Source organism: Plecotus auritus (assembly GCF_963455305.1).
Source record: "Plecotus auritus genome assembly, chromosome: 1".
Taxonomy (NCBI): Eukaryota; Metazoa; Chordata; class Mammalia; order Chiroptera; family Vespertilionidae; genus Plecotus; species Plecotus auritus.
Window position 1 is genome coordinate 96,586,153 of NC_137770.1, and position 24,995 is coordinate 96,611,147.

Consider the following 24,995-nt stretch of genomic DNA (forward strand, 5'->3'; position numbering starts at 1 on the left):
ATTACCCAAGTTCAAGCCTAAATCTACTTATTAGCTGTATGACCTTGGCCAAGTAATCTAACTACCCTGTGCCTCAGTTTCCTTATCTGCAAAATGGAAGGCATAATCTTATCTACTTCAAAGAGTAGTTATGAGGATTAGCTGAATTAATGTACTTAAAGCACATAACAATGCTATAAAGAGTGACCAGAAATCTAAGCTATTGTTACTATTTTGCACACACTCTGCTAGCTGCTGATATAACAGCCATTAACAGAGGTTGGAATTTTACCCACAGCTGTTATTCTTTGGTCTGGAGTTTAAGAAACCAAACCAAAACAAAATCTACAGTTGAGATAATGTTTACAAATTTGGATATTTCACATAATATCTAAATTTCCAGTTTCTCTTGAAAATTGAAAGGTGTGACATCTACTAGTAAGCCAGAATTCTGAGGTAGTAACAACAGGCTGGAGCTACAAGCCGTTGCTCCCTTTAGTCCGCACTTCTCATATAATGTATGTGCGTGTGCTCACACTCTTCCAGTTTCCATCTTTTTAAAGATGTACTTATTTTTTAAAAATTATTTATTTCTTTTAATCCTCACCTGAGGATACGTTTTTATTGGTTTTTAGAGAAAGAGGAAGGGGTGCTTTGTGGTGCCCAGGACTACGCTCCAACCAACAGAACCACCTGGCCAGGCTTCTGTTTCCATCTTCTAACTTCATCTGCCTGACCACTCCATTCCTTTGAAATTGTATACGCTAAACATTACACAATACAGTGTGACAGAAACAATTACAAAGTTGCAAAGTACAGAAGTAGCCTGAAAGAACATGAGTGTGTGCTGTATGGTGGAGGTGCTGCTGGTGATGTATGTTGCCAAGAAAGCGGCTTTGAAAAAGAAAAGGAGTAGAAGAGGATTTCAGAGAGAATAAGATGTGCAAAGACATTGAAATGGGAAAGTTTGTGTGTTTAGCAACTGAGGGGTTCAGTTATGAAGAACATAGTAAGAAGAGAAGTAGACTGACACTAGATAATAAAAGCCTTAGTTTGCATTTTACCCTGTAGGAGATGGATAGCCCTTGAAATGTTTTCTGTCACTAAATCTAAATCTAACTTTAATGCAATTATCGCTGGATACCCTTACCATCCTCCATAAAATGTCTTTGAACCTCACGTTTGAGAATGAAATACTGTAAAATCCACAATATTCTATGAAATGTCTTTCAATAGCAAATTGGCACTTTAAGAAGAAGCTCTCTCTTTATAAAATACAATTTAGATTTGTCTGCAAATGAAGTTTCCTCATTTGTAAAATAGGGATAATAATAGCACCTACCTCCCAGCTATTAAATTAAGAATTAAATTCAGTATAAACCATGGATACCTGATACAGAGTAAAAGTGTCAACTAATTTTAGTTATTATGATTGTGATCTTTATTGACTCCTCCTTGTGTATCATCTTTCTCATTGAGGAAACAACATTTCACTAAGTCAATTAAGTATTTTTCATTGAAAACTAAAGTTAAATCAAGACTAGTGGCATCTTTGGGCTGTATTGGTATAAATGTAAAAAATACTAGATGAATTGCCCAGATAAAACTTCCTTCTATATTATTGATTGCAAAAGCTTCAAGAACAATGTAAAGATTTTTGTGCAACATAGAAAGTGTAAGTTATCGTCTGCAGTTACTAATTCAACACTTAATAGTTTATTAGTGGTAATAAAGGTGCTTAGGTAGTAGAGACGTTTTTCCAGTTCCCCCAGGCTCAAAGAGGAGGAAAAACACGCGGAAAATACCTTTTTACATCTGACAGTAACATCTTAGATAGCTAGGGAACTGAGACAATCACTTGGCGGGAAAAGAATAAATACAGACTAAACCCGCACGATCTGTTTCTGTTTAGTTTATAAACTGCGATCGAGACTGTCAGCTTTCGTGCCTTGTGGGACTTGAAGTCCAGAGGGAAGAAGTGGTGAGGGCTATTGAAGCTTGGCAGTCTGCAGCCCCTGCAGGTCTGAGCTGTAGGGACTACAACTCCCAACAGAAACTGCAGGGCCGCGCTGTGATTACGGGCAACCAACCGTACCTGAGCAGGGCAAGCCCCGCCTCTCGGCTGTGAGGACTGCCTCCACCAATGGCAGAGCTCCCAGTGCTGAGCCTCTGGGTTAGGTTGTGAGGCTCTGGCTGGAGGCGGGGCGGAGCCCAGAGGTTCAGAACTAGCTCGGCCGCTGGGTGGGTCGGGGCGTTCGGCGCGCCCTACATTGAAGAAGCAGTGGCCGGGCTGGGCACCGGGAGTGGAAAGCGACGGCGCGGCTGGAAAATGCCAGTCCATTCCCGTGGGGATAAGAAAGAGACCAACCATCATGATGAGATGGAGGTGGACTATGCCGAAAACGAGGGGAGCAGCTCCGAGGACGAGGACACGGAGAGCTCGTCGGTCTCCGAGGATGGGGATAGCTCAGGTGTGCAACCCGGCGGGGCTGGGACCGAGTCCTCGCGCCGGGCTAGCGACAGGCCGCTCCCCGCACGCCGGGCAGCTGCGTCCTGCTGGGAGAGCGGGGCGGGGAGAGAGGGAAGGGGCGGAGACTGGCTCCCGGCCCTCCGCAGCACCCGGGCGGTCTCGGGGCGCTGTCTGGCTCCAGGCGGTCCCGGTTGGCGGGGCGGGGCAGGACGCGGGCCTGAGCTTGCCCGGGCAGGACGCAGCGCCGTTCTGCTCGTGGCCCTTAGGACCCCGGGCAGTGCCTCCAGGCTATGCACTCACCGTAGCCGGGAATGTCCCGCAGTTTGTCTGGGAGACTCTGGAAATAGCTCCTCTTTCCAAACCACAGATCTCTTTCCTTATTTTTCATCTCTGCAAGCCTTCTCAACATGGGTGGATTGTCGGGGCTGAGCTTAGTTTGTACCGGGTCTTGGATGGTTTAGAATTTACCCTCAGAGTGCACGTCAACCTGTCATTCCTCGCTTGACATCCATCAGTGCTCTTGCGGGGGGGTTTGGGGAGGGGGGCGTAGGTGTGTGTATGTGTTGTGAGAGAGACTTGGGAGTTGTCCTGTTTGCAGCATCTCTGAAGTTTCCAAGACTGAGAAGAGCCCAACATCAAGGGGTGATTGGGAATCAAACGAATAAATTGGCTGATTTCTGGCAACTTTGAAATTCTCCAAATCATTTCTTCCCTGAAACCTTTTCTAACTTTGGCCGGTTTTGAGTGGTGTTTTTGTTTTTGGGGTTGTGTGTGTGTGTGGGGGGGGGAGGGGGGACAGATTAACACTACAAATTAATTTTGCAAACTTTTAGGAATTAAAAATATAAATGGAATTTGTGATACCTGAATTCTTTTCTTTCTATCCATATGATGAGGATGAGACTTTTTTTTTTCTTAGCCTGATTTTGGCCATGTAAAGCAAGGATTGATGACAAGTTGATGACATTGTGTTACAACACTGACATTCTTTAGGTTTCCCTTTCAAAGCAAATCCCTATGTAAGTATGTAATTTCAATAAATAAATCAACCATCCAAAATAAGTATTTATGAGTGACTTCATTGTGGACACTGGGCACAACTTAGTGTGAGCTGTAAATAAATAGTTATGACCTGATCTCAATTAAAGAGCTGCCGTAAGTCACCACTTGATTAAATTGCCAAATGAATGCTTATAAAAAATGCTGTAGGAATTCAGAGGTGGAGGCAGTCTTTTCAAAATAGGGTGAGCAGCAAAGGTTAGTTGAAGAAGGTGGGAGCGCCTTCATTATCATGAAAAATGGGTAGAATTTGGATTGGGGTGGTAATGGTCAGGTGTTTCTGCAGGAGGAGGAATTTAAGAAAAAGTATAAAGGCCAGAGCTTAAGGTTTATTCAAAAGAATGAGAAAACCAGTTTGGTTGGGAGAAGGATTTGAGCTAGGAAAGGAAAAGGAAGGTATAGATGTCAAAGATATTTTTAAAAGCACAAAACAGGATTGATGAATGCAAAGAAATTGGTTGTAGGATGAACAGAAGAGTAAAGGATTTGAGATGAAGATGGAAAATAGAGTAGTTCAGACACACTGCTTTAGAGGTGATGGTGGTATATTTAAGAGTGCCCAACTGACAGGTGGGAATGTGGCATTGGAACCTGCCTGGGATGGGAAGCATACTTTAGATGTCATCTGGCAAGCTATGAAAGTAGGAGAGATTTCAAAAGTGAGGAATACAGAGAAAGAACATCTAGACTGTTTGTGAATACATTTCCTAGATCTGTAAAACATTTTATTTTCAAATGTTCTTTTTTTTTTTTTGGATGGGAGTTAGGATCTCACAAAGTGACATCTATTGCTTAAAATTCTCCCTCTCTAATTTTTATGTTAACTCTTGTGACTTTTTACTGGTTTTTATTGTATCCCAGACAATAATAAAATCCTTTATTTGTGAGGAATGTAATAATAATTTGAGCTATAAGTCAAACTTTAAAAAAATATATTTTTTATTGATTTCAGAGAGGAAAGGAGAGGGAGAGAAAGATAGAAACATCAGTGATGAGAGAATCATTGATTAGCTGCCTCTTGCATGCCACCCAATGGGAATCAACCCCACAACCCAGGCATATGCCTCTATTGGGAATTGAATCGGTGACCTCATGGTTTCTGGATCAATGCTCAACCACTGAGCCACACCCAGCTGGGCATAAGTCAAACTTTTTTAAGTGCAAAGAAATTGTAAAAATAAAATTGGCAGTTTTACTACTTGTAAAAGCACATCCTTTGTACTATTGGCTAACATGTTCAACTTCCACAGTTTTATTCTTCTTAAATCTTGATACTGAGCAGGTCCTAAGGCTACAGGAAAAACTCTACTATGCAGTGATATTGGGGAGTGAGTCATCCTGAGGGACCAAGTTTTGAAGAGCTGAGGAGTTAGCTATTAGAAGCCAGACATAATTTAAATGGTTTAGGAAAGTTTAAAAAAAAAAAAAAGAATCATATACTTCCTTGCTATGTGAAAATAACTACCTAATTTAACTCTTGCTCATAGTTTGACTTTCATTTGATGAATATCAATATGCAGATCATTTTATACAGACTGATGGTTGCCAGAGGGAGTATGGGGAATTGGGTAAAAAGGTGAAGGGAGTAAGAAGTACAAATTGGTAGTTACAAAATAATCATGGGGATGTAAAGTAAGGCATAGGGAACATATTCAATAATACTGTAATAACTATGTATGGTGCCAGGTGGGGATTGGAAATATTAGGGGAACACTTTGTAAAGTATATGCTGTACACTATGCTGTATACCTGAAACTAATATGAAAGAATATTGAAGGTTAAAAATGATGTAGATTAATTTTATTTATTTATTTATTTTTTTAAATCTTTATTGTTAAAAGTATTAAATATGTCCCCTCTTTTCTCCATTGACCCCCTCCAGCCTCCCCCTCCAAGCCCACAGATTTTGTACAAAGGGTAGAAACATCCGCAGATTTGGGGGGCTGAGGGAGAGATAGGAACCAAAATGAGGTTTTATAAACTATGCTTTCTAGCTCTTAAACAGGTACTATATAAATCCAAGACAGTCTGTCAACTGGAGATTATATCAGCACCACAGAATGTCTATACTATATTTTATAAAACATATTTCACTGAGATCTACTTAAAAATAAAAAATATATACCCATTTCTAAATTATCTGTCATTTTATTTAGAAATTTCAGGAAATATAATGAAATAAAATTAAGATTATTGCCATCAGCATCGTAGGTTAAAATTAAAAACCATATATATATATATATATATATATATATATATATATTATTTTTTATTTTTTATTTTTATTTTTATTTTTATTTTTTGCTGGTTAATCCTCACCCGAGGATATTTTTTTTAAATTTAATAAATCTTTATTGTTCAGATTATTACAATTGTTTCTCCTTTACCCCCCCATAGCTCCCCTCCACCCTGTTCCCACCCCACCCTTTGCCCTTACCTCCCCCAACACTGTCCTCATCCATAGGTGTACGATTTTTGTCCAGTCTCTTCCTGCACCCCCATACCCCTTTCCCCCTGAGAATTATCAGTCCACTCCCTTTCTATGCCCCTGATTCTATTATATTCACCAGTTTATTCTGTTCCTCAGATTTTTAATTCACTTGATTTTTAGGTTCACTTGTTGATAGATATGTATTTGTTGTTCATAATTTTTCTCTTTACTTTTTTCTTCTTCCTCTTCTTAAAGAATACCTTTCAGCATTTCATATAATACTGGTTTGGTGTTGATGAACTCCTTTAGCTTTTTCTTATCTGTGAAGCTCTTTATCTGCCCTTCAATTCTGAATGATAGCTTTGCTGGGTAGAGTAATCTTGGTTGTAGGTTCATGCTATTCATCACTTTGAATATTTCTTGCCACTCCTGTCTGGCCTGCATAGTTTCTGTTGAGAAATCAGCTGACAGTCGTATGGGTGCTCCCTTGTAGGTAACTAACTGTTTTTCTCTTGCTGCTTTTAATATTCTCTCTTTGTCTTTTGCTCTTGGCATTTTAATGATGATGTGTCTTGGTGTGGTCCTCTTTGGATTCCTTTTGTTTGGGGTTCTGTGTGCTTCCTGGACTTGTAAGTCTATTTCTTTCACCAGGTTGGGGAAGTTTTCTGTCATTATTTCTTCCAATAGGTTTTCAGTATCTTGCTCTCTCTCTTCTTCTGGCACCCCCATAATTCGGATGTTGGTACGCTTGAAGTTGTCCCAGAGTCTTCTTACACTATCTTCAACTTTTTGGATTCTTTTTTCTTTTTTTTTGCTTTTCCGGTTGAGTGTTTTTTGCTTCTTTGTATTTCAAATCTTTGACTTGATTCTTGCATTCCTCTAGTCTGCTGTTGGGTCTCTGTATAATATTTTTTATTTCAGTCAGTGTATGTTTAATTTCTAGTTGGTCCTTTTTCATATCTTCGAGGGTTTTGTTATATTTATCGGTCTTTTCTAGGATATTCTTGAAAAGCCTTATAACCGTGGTTTTGAATTCTATATCCAGTCGTTTGTTTTCCTCCATTTCTTTCATTTGTGATCTGTTTCTTCGTCTCCCCATTTTTCACTGCTTCCCTGAGTTGGTAGGGTAGCTTTGTGTGCTAGGTTTCCTATATGGCCCAGTGGGTCGGCCTCCCCAGTTAACCTGAGGTGGACACTCTTGGTGCACCCCTTTGTGGACTGTGTGTACAGCCTTGTTGTAGTTAAGTCTTGATTGTTGTTGGTATCACTGGGAGGAATTGACCTCCAGGCCAGTTGGCTGTGAGGATCAGCTGTGTCTACACTGGGAGATTTTCGGTGCTGGAGATAGCCTTATAGGATTAGCCTTGCCAGATTGCAAAAGCCTCTGTGCTCAGCTTGGAAGGGGTGGAGTCTCAGGGCGGAGCAGACAGTCTTGGCTTCCCATCAGCCCTGCCCTTGCGCGCGAGTCTCCAGACCTCTGCCTTCCTCGGTTCCCGAGTTTCTGCCTTACAGTCCAGATTTCCCCCATAAGAGAGTGGGTCCCCAGGGGCTCGCCCGGAACTGCGGTACAGTGCAGTCGGAACTGGGGTTCAGTGCAGTCAGGAGCTTCTGACTCCCTTCCGCTAGGGATAGTCTGTGGTAACCTCCGCAGTCAGTCTTTGTGCGCACGTGCACCTCCAGACCCCTGCCGCCGCGGCTCCCCTGAGTCTCTGAGTCTCCGAGTCTCTGAGTCTCTGTGTCTCTGTGTGCCTTTCTCTCTACCTGACAGTCCAAACTCCCCGTGTATGAGCCTGGGTCCACAGGGTTTCGCCCGGAAGTGAGGTTCAGTGCAGTCAGAATTGGGGTTCAGTGCAGTCGGGGGCTTCCTTCCTCCTCCCGCCAGAGAAAGCCAGCCAGGCACTCCGCTGCCCTTCCTCTCTGCGCGTGCATGTCTCCGTACCTCAGCTCTTTGCCGCTCCTTCTCCGTGAGCTTTCCTCTTTCCTCCTAGTTGTAGAATTTCCACTCAGCCAGCTTTCCTGTGGTTCTGGATGGTGTCCGTTCTGTCTTTTAGTTGTAGTTTTGAAATTGTTGTGCGGGGCAGCAGTTTAGGTGCTTACCTATGCCGCCATCTTGGTTTCTCCTCGATGTAGATTAATTTTACACTTCAGTTATTTTGATGTGTTGATTATATATGATGTAAAAATAGAAAATATGGAATATAGGACAGACCTGGTAATAAAGTGTCTTTCTTAAAAGGTTTGCTTGTTTTTCTCTTCAGTTCCCTCTTTCTCACCGACTGACAGTAATTTGGGGAGAGGAAACAATGGGAGTATAAGAATAGTACCTAGATGAACCCTGATGGGGTAGCTCAGTTGGTTAGAGTGTCATCCCTATATGCCAAGGTTTCTGGTTTGATCCCTGGTCAGGGTATATACAAGAATCAACCAATGAATATAAAATAAGTGGAGCAACAAATCGATGTTGCTCTGTCTCTCCCTTCTTCTCTTTCTCTTATTTTTCAATAATAAAAATAAAAAAGAGATGAAGATATCCTGTAGTTAACAAAACGAGATTAGTTTTCTTTTATATGTGATTGGCAAATCAGCCATATGAGCAGTTCTAGAAGAATTCCAAAAGTGTTTTTGAGCAATATTAACCTTTAAAGGATGTAATCATTTTGGTGCTTAAGTTCTGGTGGGTTGGTGGAAAACAAACCAAAAGTAGGTTATTTACTTTATAGTCATAGCTTAATGTCTATAAAATGCTCTTTAAAATGATTTAAAAATGAATAAGAAAAGAATAAAGCCCAGAGACTGCTGTAGTTTTAACTCCCATCTGTATTGTAGGTTAAAACCTATAGTGGAAATTATTTTGGACAAATGCTGTTTTTGTTTTTCTCTTAAGGCTTAATAGAGGCCTTGCATATCTAACTTCATATTAAAGTTTTTTTCTTTTTTTAACCATTTGAATTAACATTTAGATATATTTGGAGCATAAAACTAATATTATTAAATTAAATTAATTAATTGATTTTTGAGAGTATGTTAAAACTAGGGACAGTGAAATAAGGAAGGGCTTAGAATAGAAGAGGCAACCGGAGAGAGTCTGGGTGGGGCTTCTTAGGGTCAATGAGAAGTCAGAAAAGGAGGCCTAAGAGACAGGTTCAGGGGGTTAGGAGCTGCTGCTACCTATTGCTCCCCTGGTTGCAAGTGTCATGGGGACCCTTAGAGTTAGGAGTTTCATGCCTGTGGGGTAATGTGACGGGGAAGGGAAAGGTGTGGGCTTGCTCCAGGGGGGAGAGTGGGGTGTGCCTAATTTATTTTTGTTATTAACAGAAATGGATGATGAAGATTGTGAAAGAAGAAGAATGGAATGTTTAGATGAAATGTCCAATCTTGAAAAACAGTTTACAGATCTCAAGGATCAGTAAGTAGTGGCTTTAGAAGGTCATTGTCACTGAATCTCAACCATGTCACATGTATAGTAGCACAGGAGAAAGTTTATTCACTCTGAACTGTTTTCTTCTTTGTGTGTTGTGGGACTGACTGATCTGAAAGAGCCTTCTGTTATTGTTTGCTTAAGACTTCATTAACTAAACTGAAGGTTTTGAGGCAGGTTTTTTGAGGGGTGTAATAAGATTTCTCTGTGGATGTTGGGTCTAATCTGCTTTATTCATTCCTTTGTTAAATAATTGGGTAAAGGTAGCATTTTTAAAATTTGAGTATAAGAGAGAGTATTTTCCAAAGATGGCAGAGTGATTTTTGTTTATATCTTAACATTGGATAGTACATACATGATTTTACATGCATATTTAGTTTGCTCCTGGCAGTAACTCTGTAAGGTTGGAAGATAGTCTTATCTCCATTTTGCTTGTGAGAAAGTTAATGGTCAGAGAGGTTAAGTGATTTGCCCATAGTTCATCAGAGAGTGATAAATTAAATCAGGCTTTCTGCCTCCTAGTGATATCGGATTCCTTTCACTAAGACACATTACTTTGGAGGAAATGTCATGGAGTAGAAAGAGCATAGGCTTCACATCCAGGCTTTCTCAGCTGATTAAAACAGTATAATAATAGCTTCTTTATTATTGAATGAGCAATGTATAAGATTCTTAGCCATTTGCTTGGTGTGTAGTAAGTGCTTATTAGATTCACCCAACCCCCTTTATAATGCCAAGCTCTTATGTAAAATTGGTAACATGAGAATAGGCTACACTGATTTAAAAGAACAAAATAGATGCTGATACAGATTTTTAAAAAACTCTTAAAGGTGAGCTTTGACTTTAGAAGTTGCTGGCAACGTCATGGGGCATAGCTATGTATTAAGCATTGTAAATGAAAGAGAGAAATTTCTGAGAATATAGATACCTTCCATGTGTGAAGACTCTTTGGTATATGAATTCTTCATAATTTTGCTGCTTATTCTTTTTTCCCAACCATTTCCCTAGAGAAGCCCAAAGAAGAGATAAAAGCTCATTAAATATCTGGAATTGACAGGCTAAAATGGGACAAATTTATTTACCATAGGAATCTGGCTATTTACACAGTTTCTGGTCTTAACTTTCATTGGTAGTAGAGATGAATATATAGATAATATTCCATGCTAGTGCAACACATTAATATTAGCAATTCAAAATCATCCAAAGTTTAAACTTTTGGCTTTAAAAAACGTTGTACCATTTTCTTATTCTAAATATTTATATTATTAATATTAAATTAAAATGAGTTTAGATTGCCAAAGAATCCATTATTTGGGAAACATGAAGAGTTCATCCATGATCATTCTGGTAAAAAGGAAACAAATTTGTATTTTTCTATTTTAGCACAAGTAATCAATGAATGAATAATTCTCATACAATTAATTAAGATATGCCTGTTAGGTTTTTAAAGTTTATTTCATAGTTATTCAAGAAATGAAAATTACTGTAAAGCTCTAGTATAATATATTACACTAGTGGCCCGGTGCACAAATTCGTGCACATCGAAAGGAAATTAATTAGAAGAAATATTTTAATATCGCTATTCGACTTTTCTCTATAATAGAAGTGTCAACCAAATTCACGATCGACAATGACAGATCGAAACACACACGTGCAATTGGTGCCAGTGAGAGCTTTATATGTATCATGCATGTGCAAGACAACTTAGCCTTTTAGTAGGTGTACCGGTTAATGCGGATTTTGTAATCAAAGAAAACATGATAATTTCAAGAGAAACATCAAAAGTGCTTTATTCAAAGTAATGTCTATCGCTTGCTACACATTTCCCCCATCTTTCAGGTAATTTGTGGATACCATCCCAATAGAACTTTTCTTATTTTGAGGCAAACCATTCAGAGACCCAATTTTCCACTTCTTTGTATGTTTTGAAGTGCTCCTCAGAAAGTGCATGTGCCATCGATCGGAACAAGTGGTAATCTGAAGAAGCAAGGTCTGGTGAATAAGGCGGGTGGGTTAATACTTCCCAGGCAAGATCTTTTAATGTATCTTTAACTGGTTTTGAAGTGTGTGATGGTGCGTCATCATGAAGCAAAATTACTTTGCTGTGTCTTCTGGCACATTCTGGTCGTTTCACGATCAAAGCGTGGTTCAAATTGATTATTTGTTGTCAGTAGCGATCAGTACCAATGGTTTCACCTGGTTTTAGAAGCTCATAATACACCAGACCTTCCTGATCCCACCAAACGCAGAGCATTGTCTTCTTTCTGAAGCGATTTGGTCTTGCAGTCGATGTTGATGGTTGACCTGGATCAACCCATGATTTTGTGCATTTGGGATTCTCAAAATAAATCCACTTTTCATCGCCAGTCACAATTCCATGCAAGAAAGACTTTCTTTTGTGCTGTTGAAGCAACATTTTACTGATGACTTTTTGGTTTTCCATTTGTCTTTCGTTCAGTTGATGTGGTACCTATTTTTCTTCCTTTAAAATCTTTCCCATTGCTTGTAAACGATCAGAAATTGTTTGCTGAGCAACCTTTAATCTTTCTGTAAGTTGTTTTTGAGTTTGACATGCATCTTCATCCAATAATGCTTGTAATTGTTGGTCTTCAAACTTTTTCGGTTAACCTGGACATTCTTTGTCTTTCACATCGAAATCATCACTTTTAAAGCATTTAAACCAGCGTTCACAAGTATCTTGAGATGGAGCATGTTCACCATAAGCTTCCTGAAGTATATGATAACTTTTTCTTCAAAATAAAGTAGTGGATTAAAACTTCCCACAAATGCTCTTTTTTGGCGCGAAAGTCGACATTTTTAAGTGTAAAAATATCTATGATGTTAACACCTTCAGCAAATTTGACATATGAAGTTTTGAAGCTTGCTGTCAATACAACAAAATAGCATACATATCAAATTGCATATATATCAACATATGTGTAACTCTATTGATTGAAAAAATCCGCATTATTAACTGGTACACCTAGTATATATAGAATAAACTTGCTTAATTAGACCTGCTTTATGATTTAGCTAAACTTTTTCCTGCCCAGTGAAGCACCCCAACTTCTCTTTCAGGTAATTGTCAGCGACATAACAGTAAATATCAACACAAAGCAGATTATTATTGTAGATCACACAGGGAGAACAAAGGGTAAAATATGTAACTGCAGCAGTGTTTGACTATATTCTGCACAGTAAGAAAACCTGAAGTCATTTTTAAGGCCCACCATTTCTTACTTCTTTTCAGTGGGTCAAGTTTCTAAGCTTTCTAAATACCCGTTTTCCGGTTAATGAAAAGCAAATAGGATTCCACTGAGTCTCCTATCTACCTACTCCAGGACTTCTGTGAGGATCAAATGAGATGAGGCACGTGAAAATTTGGTTAAAGTGTAAATGTTTCCACCTGGCTATAAAGCAAATTGTGTTCCTGAGCTGAAGAAACTGCAAGGAGGCTGTTGCTAGGGAGAGGAAGCTGGGCATTGCTATGTGACATTGTTACCCAGATGGACACTTAGCATATTAGCCTTTTATATATATAGAGAGGAAAACTTTGCAGCTAGTAAGTCATTAAGCCTAATCTTGTTCATCTTGGGGCTGGCAGTTGCCTTGATTTTTGCTTTCTCATGACTCACTATATTCACCAGACAGTTACCCCTACCAGCTTCATTCAACTCTGAAAGTATTAAAAGTAGACCCATTACCACCGTTTAATAGTATTCTTTCTCAAAGACTTGGTATCTAGAATATGTTACAGGAAAAAAATTAATCTTTGTGTCTGGTTTATACTTCCTTTTTTGTCTTGCCCATTGGCCTTGTTTGTTATTTTTATCCTGTGTATCTCTGTAAGCGGTCTTGAATCCTCTTTAGAAAAGGTGGGAAATAAGCTAATATGATAAGAATAATATAATAGTAATGATAGTAAGAATAGTAATATAATTATCCTGCTTCTCCTGTTCTAGTACCACAGGGCACAATAGCACTCCTTTCATAAGGCAGAAAATTCACCATTTGCAGTTTGTGTAATGGTGGAAGGTGAATTCTTCCACCTCCTTAAAAAGATAGAAGAACTTATACCATGCAAATTTCCATTCATTTCAATATTCATTGTCCAACAAACATTAATTAAGCATCTACTCTGTGACTGGTATTGTTGCTGCTGAGGGACTCATGATCCTTGACTTTGATGAGTTTATACTTGAATTCTAAGATTGTAGAAATTATACTGATTTTGAGGAATCCATTTTTTAAAAGGGCAGTTAATTGAATATTGTTAATTCACATACCTCTTCATTCAAGATGCTGTTCATCTATTCAGGATACCTTATTAATGTTTTGTGTACGTTTGGTGTTTTTAAGTGCAGTAATCCTTTGTATCACATTTTTATCATTTTGCCTAAAGTTGTATAGTAAATCCTCACTTAGCATCATCAATAGGTTCTTTGACCTTAAGCAAAATAACATATAACAAAACCAGTTTTACCATAGGCTAATTAATATAAACAAGAGTTAAGTTTCTATAGTACTGCATTAGTGTTATAACAAAATGACATTGAATAAAATTGCTATGTGAAGATCTGCTGTATTTATAATTTCAAAAAGTATTAAGTATCATGTTGTACTTTTCTGACATTACACATTTATTTATCATTGTATTTTGAGTTTAGAAAAATTTAACCCAGATGTGATAATATATTATTTTGGCAGTTAACTCAGATTATTTTTCCCCTTTTTGTTTATTTTAAAGAATATTTATTTCATTAACACACGAACTTGCTTTCTCCCTTCAGATTCATTATATAAATCTCTATGCTAATTATAATGATCAATTATAGACAATATTGACTCTCTTATTTGTCTTGCTTTATATTTTCAAGAGGAAAAGCAGAATTTTACATGAAAGCCAGGTGCCATGTTTTCAAAAGCCAACTGCTAGTTATACTAACACCTACAAGCTTAATCAGTGGTTTCTTTTGGAAGTTACTACATGCCATCCTGGTGACATATTATGACATATTCTTCACCTATGATAAAAGTAATAAATGGCAAAAAATAATTCACAAAATGATTTTAAATTGTTAGTCTGCTTTGAAATTTTTAGGGATATCTTGAAAGTGCCGCAAAACTAGGATTAGAAGTGCCTTTCATAAAAAATGACAATGTAAATATTTTCTTGTTAAAAGAGTTCTATCCTGCAGAATTATTTCCAAAATAAATATTGAGTTATCTCACATACTCGTCTTTGATAAACTAAAGGTATTGGTATGGTAGCTGGCAAATTAGAATATTTGTATGTGGACTCGAATTCGACAGTAGGGATCCCCTAACCCATTTTCATTCCCTATCCATGGGACAACTCACTTTATTAAGCATCTTCAGTTGCAGCCCGGATGAACTGGGTATGCCTGATCACAAGTTCTATAGTTTTTCTATTTTCTATAGTACTATTGGTTTTACCTTCATCACTCTACTTCCTCTTCGTTCTTTTTTAAAATCAAGCAGGCTAAATATTTTACCCGGACTCTTTTTCAGGAAAGGTGGAGAGAAGCCAGGGGATTATTTCTTTTGACAACTAGTAATGTCTCAAGTTGTTCAAAATGATTTCTGTGTTTCTTTTAAACTCAGTGCTTAAATGACCTTTCTGTTAGACTCAACTTATTGTTATGCAATTAAATAAACCCAATAATCTAGAGTGCCAAAAAGTAGTTATTTCAGTTATGTTTCTTTGTATTGTGAATTAACCATTAAAGAGTGATATATCTAAAAAATGATAGCAAAAATTTATTTTATGACTAAGTACATAAAGTCAAATACTTGTAATTGAGTTTTTAACTTGAGATCAAGGCAAAAATACATTTGGTAGGTCATTAGAATATGAATATTAGGAAGAGGTATTATATAGAAATGGTAAATTGTTAGCCTTTGTTGGGCTTTTTAAATTAATATCTTAATTTTTGCTTTGTTAAGACTTTATAAAGAACGATTAAGTCAGGTGGATGCAAAACTACAAGAAGTCATAGCTGGAAAAGCACCAGAATATTTGGAACCACTGGCAACTTTACAAGAAAATATGCAAATTCGTACAAAGGTAGCAGGTAGGAAAGTGAAACATCTTTTTCATATAGTAGAATACGAACTCTTCAGATTTAAAAGGTGTTTGTCAAGTGAGCATTTGTTGTTAATGGAATCACAAATATATTTACACTGTGGACCAGAGTGTTTCACTGTCAATCACTGTCAATCAGCCCACAGTTATTTATTAAATGCCTCTTGCTTTTCTCTGCTGCTGTGGGGTATCTAAAAAACAAAAACAAAACAAAAAGAAGGCCCTCAAGTTGCTTACAGTGTTACAGTGTTGTTGATAAGATATTTCCACAAGTGAAACAATTAGTAGTTTCATTAAGAGATACTGTTACCTTCATAGTTTAATTTCCTATTAGATAAATTAAAGTTCAATTTAAATACTCTTAGTAGTTTTCACCTTAAGAGTGATAAGGATTTTTTTTTAATTTATAAAAACATTAAAAAGTCTTTGATCAAGATATAGAGAACAAGGAATTAGCCCTCAACCAGATAATTTAATGGTAATTATGATAGGATTGTTAACTCATTTGTGGCTATGAATAAATGAAAATGTACTATAGTATTTGTATGATTAAAATTTCACTCTTCTGTTTGTAAGTGGGATCCTACCTCAGAATTGTCTCCTAGCCCTCATCACAAGGATATCCATTTAAAGAGCACTTGGTTTTTCATAGTCAAACTAAAAACTGAATTTTAATTAATGAAGATGCTGATTGTTTTCTTTTTTTCAGACACTAATTGATCCTCATGTACTTGTTATACTAAATGCATTATGGATAATAGTTTCTTTTTGTTACTAAGCCTATCTTAATCCAAATTTTATTCTTGAGTGCTTAATATGTAAATATGTAGATGATACTCAATTTGTTTGCTGTCTGCATAATGGTTTAGCACACCCTTAAAAATAAGCATGTCTGTAATTTTCTTTGACATTCTTAAAGAACTAAGTGAGATTCACTGGATATTTAGGAAATATTACTTGAGTCAGTTATTCAATTTTCTGCCCTGTGGCCTTTCTTTAGTTTTTTATTGTATGGAGAGTAGTGTGTATGAATGTGTTGCTAATGGCATAGTTCTGAATATCTGTCCCTTTTACTATACAAGAAAGACATTTCTAGGGCCAACTATGGCATGGAGTTTAGTATATACATCTAGAGCTCTGCCATTTTTGTGATGGCATATTTGCGTGGCCATGTTGCCTTGGTACCTCTAAGTTAAACTCTAGAGCATCCATCCTACAGGTAAAGCCTGGTCAGGAGCATTCAGACATCACAGATTTTGTTATATCAGTTTATACATTGAATCCTCTTGGAAGCTTTGGACTCTAAAAACACATAGTACTTAAGGTTATGGTTTTGATGGCTAGAGTATCCAGTTGTTTGAGTATATATGATTAATGAAACCAGAGCTTATTTACTCTGTTTCCATTATGAGTCCTCAGAGATTGTTTTTCATAGGAGAAGAGTTTTATTTTCATTTTGATCATTCTCTATCAAAGATTTAAGAGTATTCTCTAGAAGAATGGGGTAAGAACTAAAATTTGTGGTGTAGTTTCTTTCTAGCTCTTCTTAAAAATATATATATTTTTATTGATTTCAGAGAGGAAGGGAGAAGAGAGACAGAAACATCACTGATGAGAGAGAATCATTGATCGGCTGCCTCCTGGACGCCCCTTATTGGGGATTGAGCTTGCAATGTGGGCATGAGCCCTGACCAGGAATCGAACCATGACTTCCTGGTTCATAAGTCGATGTTCAATCTCTGAGCCACAGTGGCTGTGCTCTTCCTAGTTCTTAAACTCTTAGTTTTCTGCTCTTCTTTAATATATACTTTAGCTGAGCCTTCTAGTTTTAGATTTTAAGGAATAAGTTAGAATCACTGGTCAATTTCTTCCTAATTCATCTTAGAAAATTCAGTTAGGACTATTTCTGTAGGAAAGTGATATTGAAACTTTGTTGCGAACATAATCAGAATAATTGTGTTTGGTTGCAGGAATCTATAGAGAGCTCTGCTTAGAATCTGTAAAGAACAAATATGAATGTGAAATTCAAGCTTCTCGCCAGCATTGTGAGGTACTGTTATTTTGCTTAATCTTTAAGCTAATTTCATTTCTTTAAACCTTTTCTGAGTGTAGAAGTTTAAAAAGTAAATAAAATAAGTTAAAAAAAATTAAATAGTTCATCACTTGTGTGAATTTTTAAAAAAATATAGTTGTACTGGAAGCTGTATTGGAAATAGGACACAAAGGAAGGACCAGAGAAAAGAACTAAGTGAGATAATTTTAGAAGTTTTGTAGCTGTTACCTTAAAAAGACTTGGTAATGATTCTAGCATTACTGATGGTAATGTCATCTAGCATTACTGAAAATACTGTAGTGTTATTTACAATAGCCAAGATCTGGAAACAGCCCAAGTGCCCATCAGTAGATGAGTGGAAGAAAAAGCTGTGGAACATTTACACAATGGAATATTATGCAGCTACAAAAAAGAGAATGAACTCTTACCTTTTGCAACAATATGGATGGACATGGAGAATATTATGCTAAGTGAAATAAGCCACTTAGAGGAAGACAAATTCCATATGATCTCACTTATATGTGGAATCTAATGAAATAAACTGATGAACCAGAGGCATAGATGTGTGGAACAGACAGACAGCTGTCAGAGGCGAGAGAGGTGGGGGGACTGGATGAAAGAAGGTGAAGGGATTAGCCAAAGAACCTATATACATAGCCCATAGACATAATAGTGAGGTGATGGCCAGAGGAAGTGGGGGTGGGGACTGGGTGGAGGTGGGCAAAGTGCATGGGGGAGGGGGATGGGGAGAGGATGGGAACATCTGTAATAGTGTCAACAATAAAGTTAAAAAAAATTTAGTGTGATATGCAAGTTAAGACTCAAATATGCATATTCATTAGGTCAGTTAGAATGTTGGGCTATGTTATCAATTTCTGATTCTCTAAATCTGTTTTCACATCTTTGGGCATAAATCTTTATTTATGGCAAAAAAATAGATGTACTTTTCTATAGGTTCTGTTTATTTTGAATAGCATTTAAAAGACAGTGCTAATTTTACAGATAACTTTTCATAAAACTTAGGTAAGATTTCAAGTGTACTAGTGGAAATAAGAAGATAAGTTCTATAATGATTCTTGTCTTACTTTAAACATACCAAATCTTTATAAATAATTAAAATACTAAAAGTAGATAAGTATGAAAATGGTGGATCTTGTTTCATTTTTCTGATTACAACTGAAATGAATCATCTTTTTTTAAAAAAAATATTTTTATTCATTTCAGAGAGGAAGGGAGAGGGAGAGAGAGATAGAAACCTCAATGAGTCTCTCTCATCATTGATTGGCTGCCTCCTACACACCCCACACCGGGGATCAATTCCGCAACCCCGGCATGTGCCCTGACCGGGAATTGAACAGTGGCCTCCTGGTTCATAGGTCGATGCTCAATCACTGAGCCATGCTGGCCAGGCCTGAAACATCTTTTTGATGTTTGCTGGATGCTTGGATTTTTTTTTCCTAAGAAGTGCCTGATTATGTCTTTTAACTTAATGTTGGGCTGTTAGCCTTTCCCTCATTGATTTTAGAGGTTCTTCATATATTCTGGATACGAATGCCCTGTTGGTTATATGGTTTTTTTTTTTTGTTTTGTTTTGTTTTTTGGTTATATGTTTTGCAAATATTTTTACCCAGGCAGTGAGATGTCTTTGAACTCTCTTTGATGACTTGATGAACAAAAGTTTTCCTTTTTAATGTAACTAAAGTTTAATCTTTTCTTTATGATATGTGCTTTTTGTATCTTCCCTACTTTGAGCTGAAAAGATGTATCTTCCTTTAAAATTTGAAAATTTGCTTTTTAACTTTTAAATCAATAAACTCCCTTTAATTACTTTTTGTGTGTGGTATAATGTATGGATCTAATGTATGGCTAGGTAATTTCAACACTCTTATATACTTCACTAGAGGCCCGGTGCATGAAATTCATGCACTGAGTGGGGGGGGGGATCCCTCAGCCCAGCCTGCACCCTCTCCAATCTGGAACCCCTTGGGGGATAACCGGCAGTCGGACATCCCTCTCACAATCTGGGACTGCTGGCTCCCAACTGCTCACCTGCCTGCCTGCCTGATTGCCCCTAACCACTCTGCATGCCAGCCTGATCGACACCTAACTACTCCCCTGTTAGCCCGATTGCCCCCAACTGCCCTCCCCTGCTGGCCCGATCACTCCCAACTGCCCTCCCCTGCCAGCCAGTTGCCCCCAATTGCCCTCCCCTGCCGGCCCGGTCACCCCTAACTGCCTCCCCTGCCGGCCTGGTTGCCCCCAACTGCCCTCCCCTGCAGGCCTGGTCCCCCCAACTGCCCTCCCCTGCAGGTCTGGTCACCCCCAACTGCCCTCCCCTGCAGGCCTGGTCCCCCCCCCACTGCCCTCCCCTGCAGGCCTGGTTGCCCCCAACTGCCCTCCCCTGCAGGTCTGGTCACCCCCAACTGCCCTCCCCTGCAGGCCTGGTCCCCCCCCCACTGCCCTCCCCTGCAGGTCTGGTTGCCCCCAACTGCCCTCCCCTGCCGGCCTGGTTGCCCCCAACTGCCCTCCCCTGCAGGCCTGGTCCCCCCAACTGCCCTCCCCTGCAGGTCTGGTCACCCCCAACTGCCCTCCCCTGCAGACCTGGTCCCCCCCCCCCCCCACTGCCCTCCCCTGCAGGCCTGGTTGCCCCCAACTGCCCTCCCCTGCAGGTCTGGTCACCCCCAACTGCCCTCCCCTGCAGGCCTGGTCCCCCCCCCCCCCCCCCACTGCCCTCCCCTGCAGGCCTGGTTGCCCCCAACTGCCCTCCCCTGCCAGCCCAGTCACCCCTAACTGCCTCCCCTGCCGGCCTGGTTGCCCCCAATTGCCCTCCCCTGCAGGCCTGGTTGCCCCCAACTGCCCTTCCCTGCAGGCCCGGTCGCCCCCAACTGCCCTCCCCTGCAGGCCTGATTGCCCACAACTGCCCTCCCCTGGCAGCCATCTTGTGACCACATGGGGGCGGCCATCTTGTGTGAGGGTGTGATGGTCAATTTGCATATTACCTCTATTATGTAGGAAGGATTGTTTACCCACTAATCAGTAATTATAACTCTTTTTTATTTCAAATGTTTATGTATGTGATAGCTGGTTTCTAGCTTTTTTCATTTGTTCTGTTGGTCTCTTTGGCTGTTTCTACACCAGTATCACAATTCTGTTTTTACAGCTTTCAGTCTAGTAAGTCTTGAAAACTCAATAATTTTACCTTGTTCTTTTTGTTCTCACAATTGTTATTGTTAAAACATTTTTTTAAGTTGAATTTTTGGGGTGACACTGGTTAACAATATTATACAGGTTTCAGGTGCACAATTTTACACACATCATGTATACATTGTATTGTGTGTTCACCACCCCAAGCCAAGTCCCCATCCATCACCATTTATACCCGCTATACCCTCCTCCACCTCTTCCCACCCCACACTCACAATCAACACACTGTTGTCCGTGCCCATGTGCTTTTTCCCTTTCTTTTTTTTTTCTCAATCTATCAACTCCCTCATGCAGCTCCCCAGCCCACCCTGACAGCTGTCAGCCTGCTCTCTATGAATCTGTCTTTATTTTGCTTGTTAGTTCATTTTGTTCATTAGATTCCACATACGAGTGAAATCACATGGTACTTGTCTTCCTCTGTCTGGCTTATTTCACTTAGCCTAATTTCTCTGTGTCCATCCATGCTGTTGAAAAAGGTAAGATTTCTGTCCTTTTTATGGGAAAAGTATCCATTGTATTAATGTACCACAGCTTTTTTATGAACTCATCTACTGATGGACACGGGCTGCTTCCATATCTTGGCTATTGTAAATATCACTGCAATGAACATAGGAGTGCATATATTATTTCAAAATTAGTGTTTCGTTTTTCTTCAGGTAAATTCCCAGAAGTGGAATTACTGGGTCGTAAGGCAGTTCCATTTTTAATTTTTTGTGGTAACTCCATACTGCTTTTCACAGTAGCTGCACCAGTTGCATTCCCATCAACAGTGCATGAGGGTTCCCTTTTCTCCACATCCTTGCCAGCACTTGTTGTTTGATTTATTGATGATAGTCATTCTGGCAGGTGTAAGATGATATCTCATTGTGGTTTTAAATTTAAAAAAAAATTTTTTTTTATAGATTTTAGAGAAAGAGAAAGGGAGAGGGAGAGAGAGAAATATCAATGAGAGAGAAACATCAATCGGCTGCCTCCGGCACGCTCCCCCACTGAGGATTGAGCCTGGAATTTAGGCATGTGCCCTGATCTGGAATCGAACCAGTGACCTCTTGATGTGTGGGTCGACACTCAACCACTGACCCACACTGGCTGGGCTCACTGTGGTCTTAATTTGCATCTCTCTGATGATTAGTGACATTAAGCATCTTTTCATATGTCTATTGGCCATCTGTATGTCCTCTTTGGAGAAGTGTCTATTCAGGTCCTTTGCCCATATTTCATTTGGATTGTGTGGTGTGTGTTTTTTGGTGTTGAGTTATAAAAATTTTTTGTTGTTTAGTAACATCTTTTAAAAAGTTACTTTTTATTTTCTGTTGCTGTATAGAAAAGTAATTTTCTATATTGATATTATATCCAACCTTATTTATTTCTCATTTTAATTCTAATAATTTCATTACAGATTTTTGGGTTTTCCATGTAGATTATGTCATTTGTGAATAATGCTAGTTTGTTTCTTTCAGTCTGATCTTCCTCTTAATTTATTTTACTTGTCTTATTGGCAATAGGACCTCCAGTACAGCATGGAGTAGAAGCGGTAAAAGCAGATCCTTGTTGTGTTCTTGATTTTAAGGGAATGCTTTTAACAGTTTTATAATAAATATATTTACTATTGGTTTTTGGTTAATACTATTTTTATTAAGTTAAGGAAATTTACTTTTGTTTCTTGTTTTCTAAGAATTTTTACCATGAATAGATGCTTTGTCTGCATCTATTGAATTAGTCATGGTTTTTTGCTCTTAAAATATTAATGTGGTGACTTACATTATTAATGAATTTTCTAATGTAAAACTATACTTGGATTCCTGGAATTACTATTTTTCTTGTGTGTAGCCAGATTCATTTGCTAATATTTTTTTAGAAGCTTTATTTCTATGTTTATAAGTTAGATTTAATTTTTAATTCTCATACTGCCTTTAATTTGATTTTAAGATTTGTAAAATGAGTTAAGAATATTCCATATTTTTCTCTTCTATAGAGGTATATATTTAAGATTGCAGTCATTAGTTTCACGAGTGCTTAGTACACCTTGCCTTTATGATATATTTTTTAACAGTCTCATAAAAAAAGATGCAAGAAAGTACAAAAGAATGAGTTTACAACATGATGCCCATCACCCCTAAATATGTAACATATACTTCAGACAAATGAGGAACATTTTCTTATATAACCACAATCATTGAAACCAGGAAATGTACATTAATATGTTACTATCGTCTAATCTTCAGCCTCCATTTAAGTTTTAGTAGTTGTCCCAGTAGCACCTTCAGAGCAAAGAGATTCAGTTCAGAATCACATGTCTTTGTCATTGCACTTAGTTGTTATGTCTTTTCAGTTTCCTTCAATGTGGAATACCTCAGTCTATCTTTGACTTTTGTAAAACTTTCCATTTTTGAAAATTTTAGGCTAGTTATTTGCAGAATGTTAATTTTGAATTGATCTGCTATTTCTTCATAATTAGAATCAGGTTTTGTATCTTTGATAGGAACATCACAGCAGTGATACTGTGTTTTTCTGATTGAATTCTATCAAGCAGTGCACAATTTTGATATATTCCATTATTGGTGATACACACTTTGATCACTTGATTTACTTGGTGTCTTCCAGGTTTCTCTAAGTAAACTTACTTTTTTCTCATTGTGATTAATAAGTATACAGGGGAGAAGTTCTTTGAAGCTATACAAATATCTCATTCCTCATAATGCTTTCAATTTATTTACTTATGTAAGTCTGGACTCATTCCTTATTCATTCTTTTTGGTCAGCTTCATCTTTCAATTACAGAGGAGAGTATATCAGAATTTCTCTCTGTGGTGGTAGATTTGCTAATACCTCTTTGTATTACCTTTCTTTTTGTTCCAAAATTTTTTCTGAATTAACTAAGAAAACACACATGCATACTATAATTTTTTTTCATTTTTTTTAATTTTTTATTGATTAAGGTATTACATGTGTACATATCTTCCCATTGCCCCATCCCCCACCCCACTCCCATATATGCCCTCACCTCCCAGTGTCTTGCATCCATTGGTTATCCTTATATGCATGCATACAAGTCCTTTGGTTGATCTCTTATCTCCCCCACTCCTCCCCAACCTTCCCGCTGTAATTTGGCAGTCTGTTTGATGCTTTACTGCCTCTGTATCTATCTTTTTGTTCATCAGGTTATAATGTTCTTTATTATCCATAAATGAGATCATGTGGTATTTTTCTTTCATTGACTGGCTTATTTCACTTAGCATAATGCTCTCCAGTTCCGTCTAGGCTGCTGAAAATGGTAAGAATTCCTTCTTTTTTATAGCAGCATAGTATTCCATTGTGTAGATGTACCATAGTTTTCTGATCCAGTCATCTGCTGATGGGCACCTAGGCTGTTTCCAAATCTTAGCTATGGTGAATTGTGCTGCTATGAACATAGGGGTGCATATATCCTTTCTGATTGGTGTTTCTAGTTTCTTAGGATATATTCCTAGAAGTGCGATTACTGGATCAAATGGGAGTTCCATTTTTAGTTTTTTGAGGCAACTCCATACTGTTCTCCACAGTGGCTGCACCAGTCTGCATTCCCACCAGCAGTGCACGAGGGTTCCTTTTTCTCCGCATCCTTGCCAGCACTTGTCGTTTGTTGATTTGTTGATGATAGCCATTCTGACAGGTGTGAGGTGGTACCTCATTGTTGTTTTGATTTGCATCTCTTGGATAATTAGTGACTTTGAGCATGTTTTCATGTGTCTCTTGGCCTTCCTTCTGTCTTCTTTCAAAAAGTTTCTATTTAGGTCCATTGCCCATTTTTTATTGGGTCGTTTATCTTCCTTTTATTAAGTTGTATGAGTTCCCTGTAAATGTTGGAGATTAAACCTTTTTCAGTGATAACATTTGAAAATATGTTCTCCCATACAGCGAGCTTTCTTGTTGTTTTGTTGGTTTCATTTGCTCTGCAAAAGCTTTTTATTTTGATGTAGTCCCATTTGTTTATTTTCTCTTTAGTTTCCATGGCCCTAGCAGTGGTATTGGTGAAGAAATTGCTTCGGCATATGTCTGAGATTTCTCTGCCTGTGGATTCTTCTAGTATTTTTATGGTTTCCCGTCTATGTTTAAGTCCTTTATCCATTTTGAGTTTATTTTTTTGTATGGTGTAAGTTGGTGGTCTACTTTCATTTTTTTGCATGTATCTGTCCAATTTTCCCAACATCATTTATTGAAGAGACTGTCTTGACTCCATTGTATGTTCATGCCTCCTTTGTCAAATATTAATTGAGCATAGTGGTTTGGGTCGATA

At 38.2% G+C, this 24,995-nt stretch overlaps 1 protein-coding gene across 4 annotated transcripts in view; it reads left to right on the forward strand.

Annotated features, from left to right (window-relative positions):
* The first annotated feature begins 2,139 nt into the window (after window positions 1-2,139).
* The window catches only part of BRMS1L (BRMS1 like transcriptional repressor), a 42,148-nt gene continuing 19,292 nt past the window's right edge, over window positions 2,140-24,995 (forward strand). The window contains exons 1-4 of one of the 4 annotated variants that reach the window (XM_080672262.1): window positions 2,140-2,450; window positions 9,255-9,345; window positions 15,325-15,452; window positions 17,434-17,513. In XM_080672262.1, the coding sequence (XP_080528388.1) occupies window positions 2,309-2,450; window positions 9,255-9,345; window positions 15,325-15,452; window positions 17,434-17,513 (441 nt within the window). In that variant the 5' untranslated portion in view covers window positions 2,140-2,308. The remainder of the gene's footprint in view (window positions 2,451-9,254; window positions 9,346-15,324; window positions 15,453-17,433; window positions 17,514-24,995) is intronic. The other 3 variants (XM_080672261.1, XM_080672260.1, XM_080672259.1) reach the window with 3 other exon arrangements.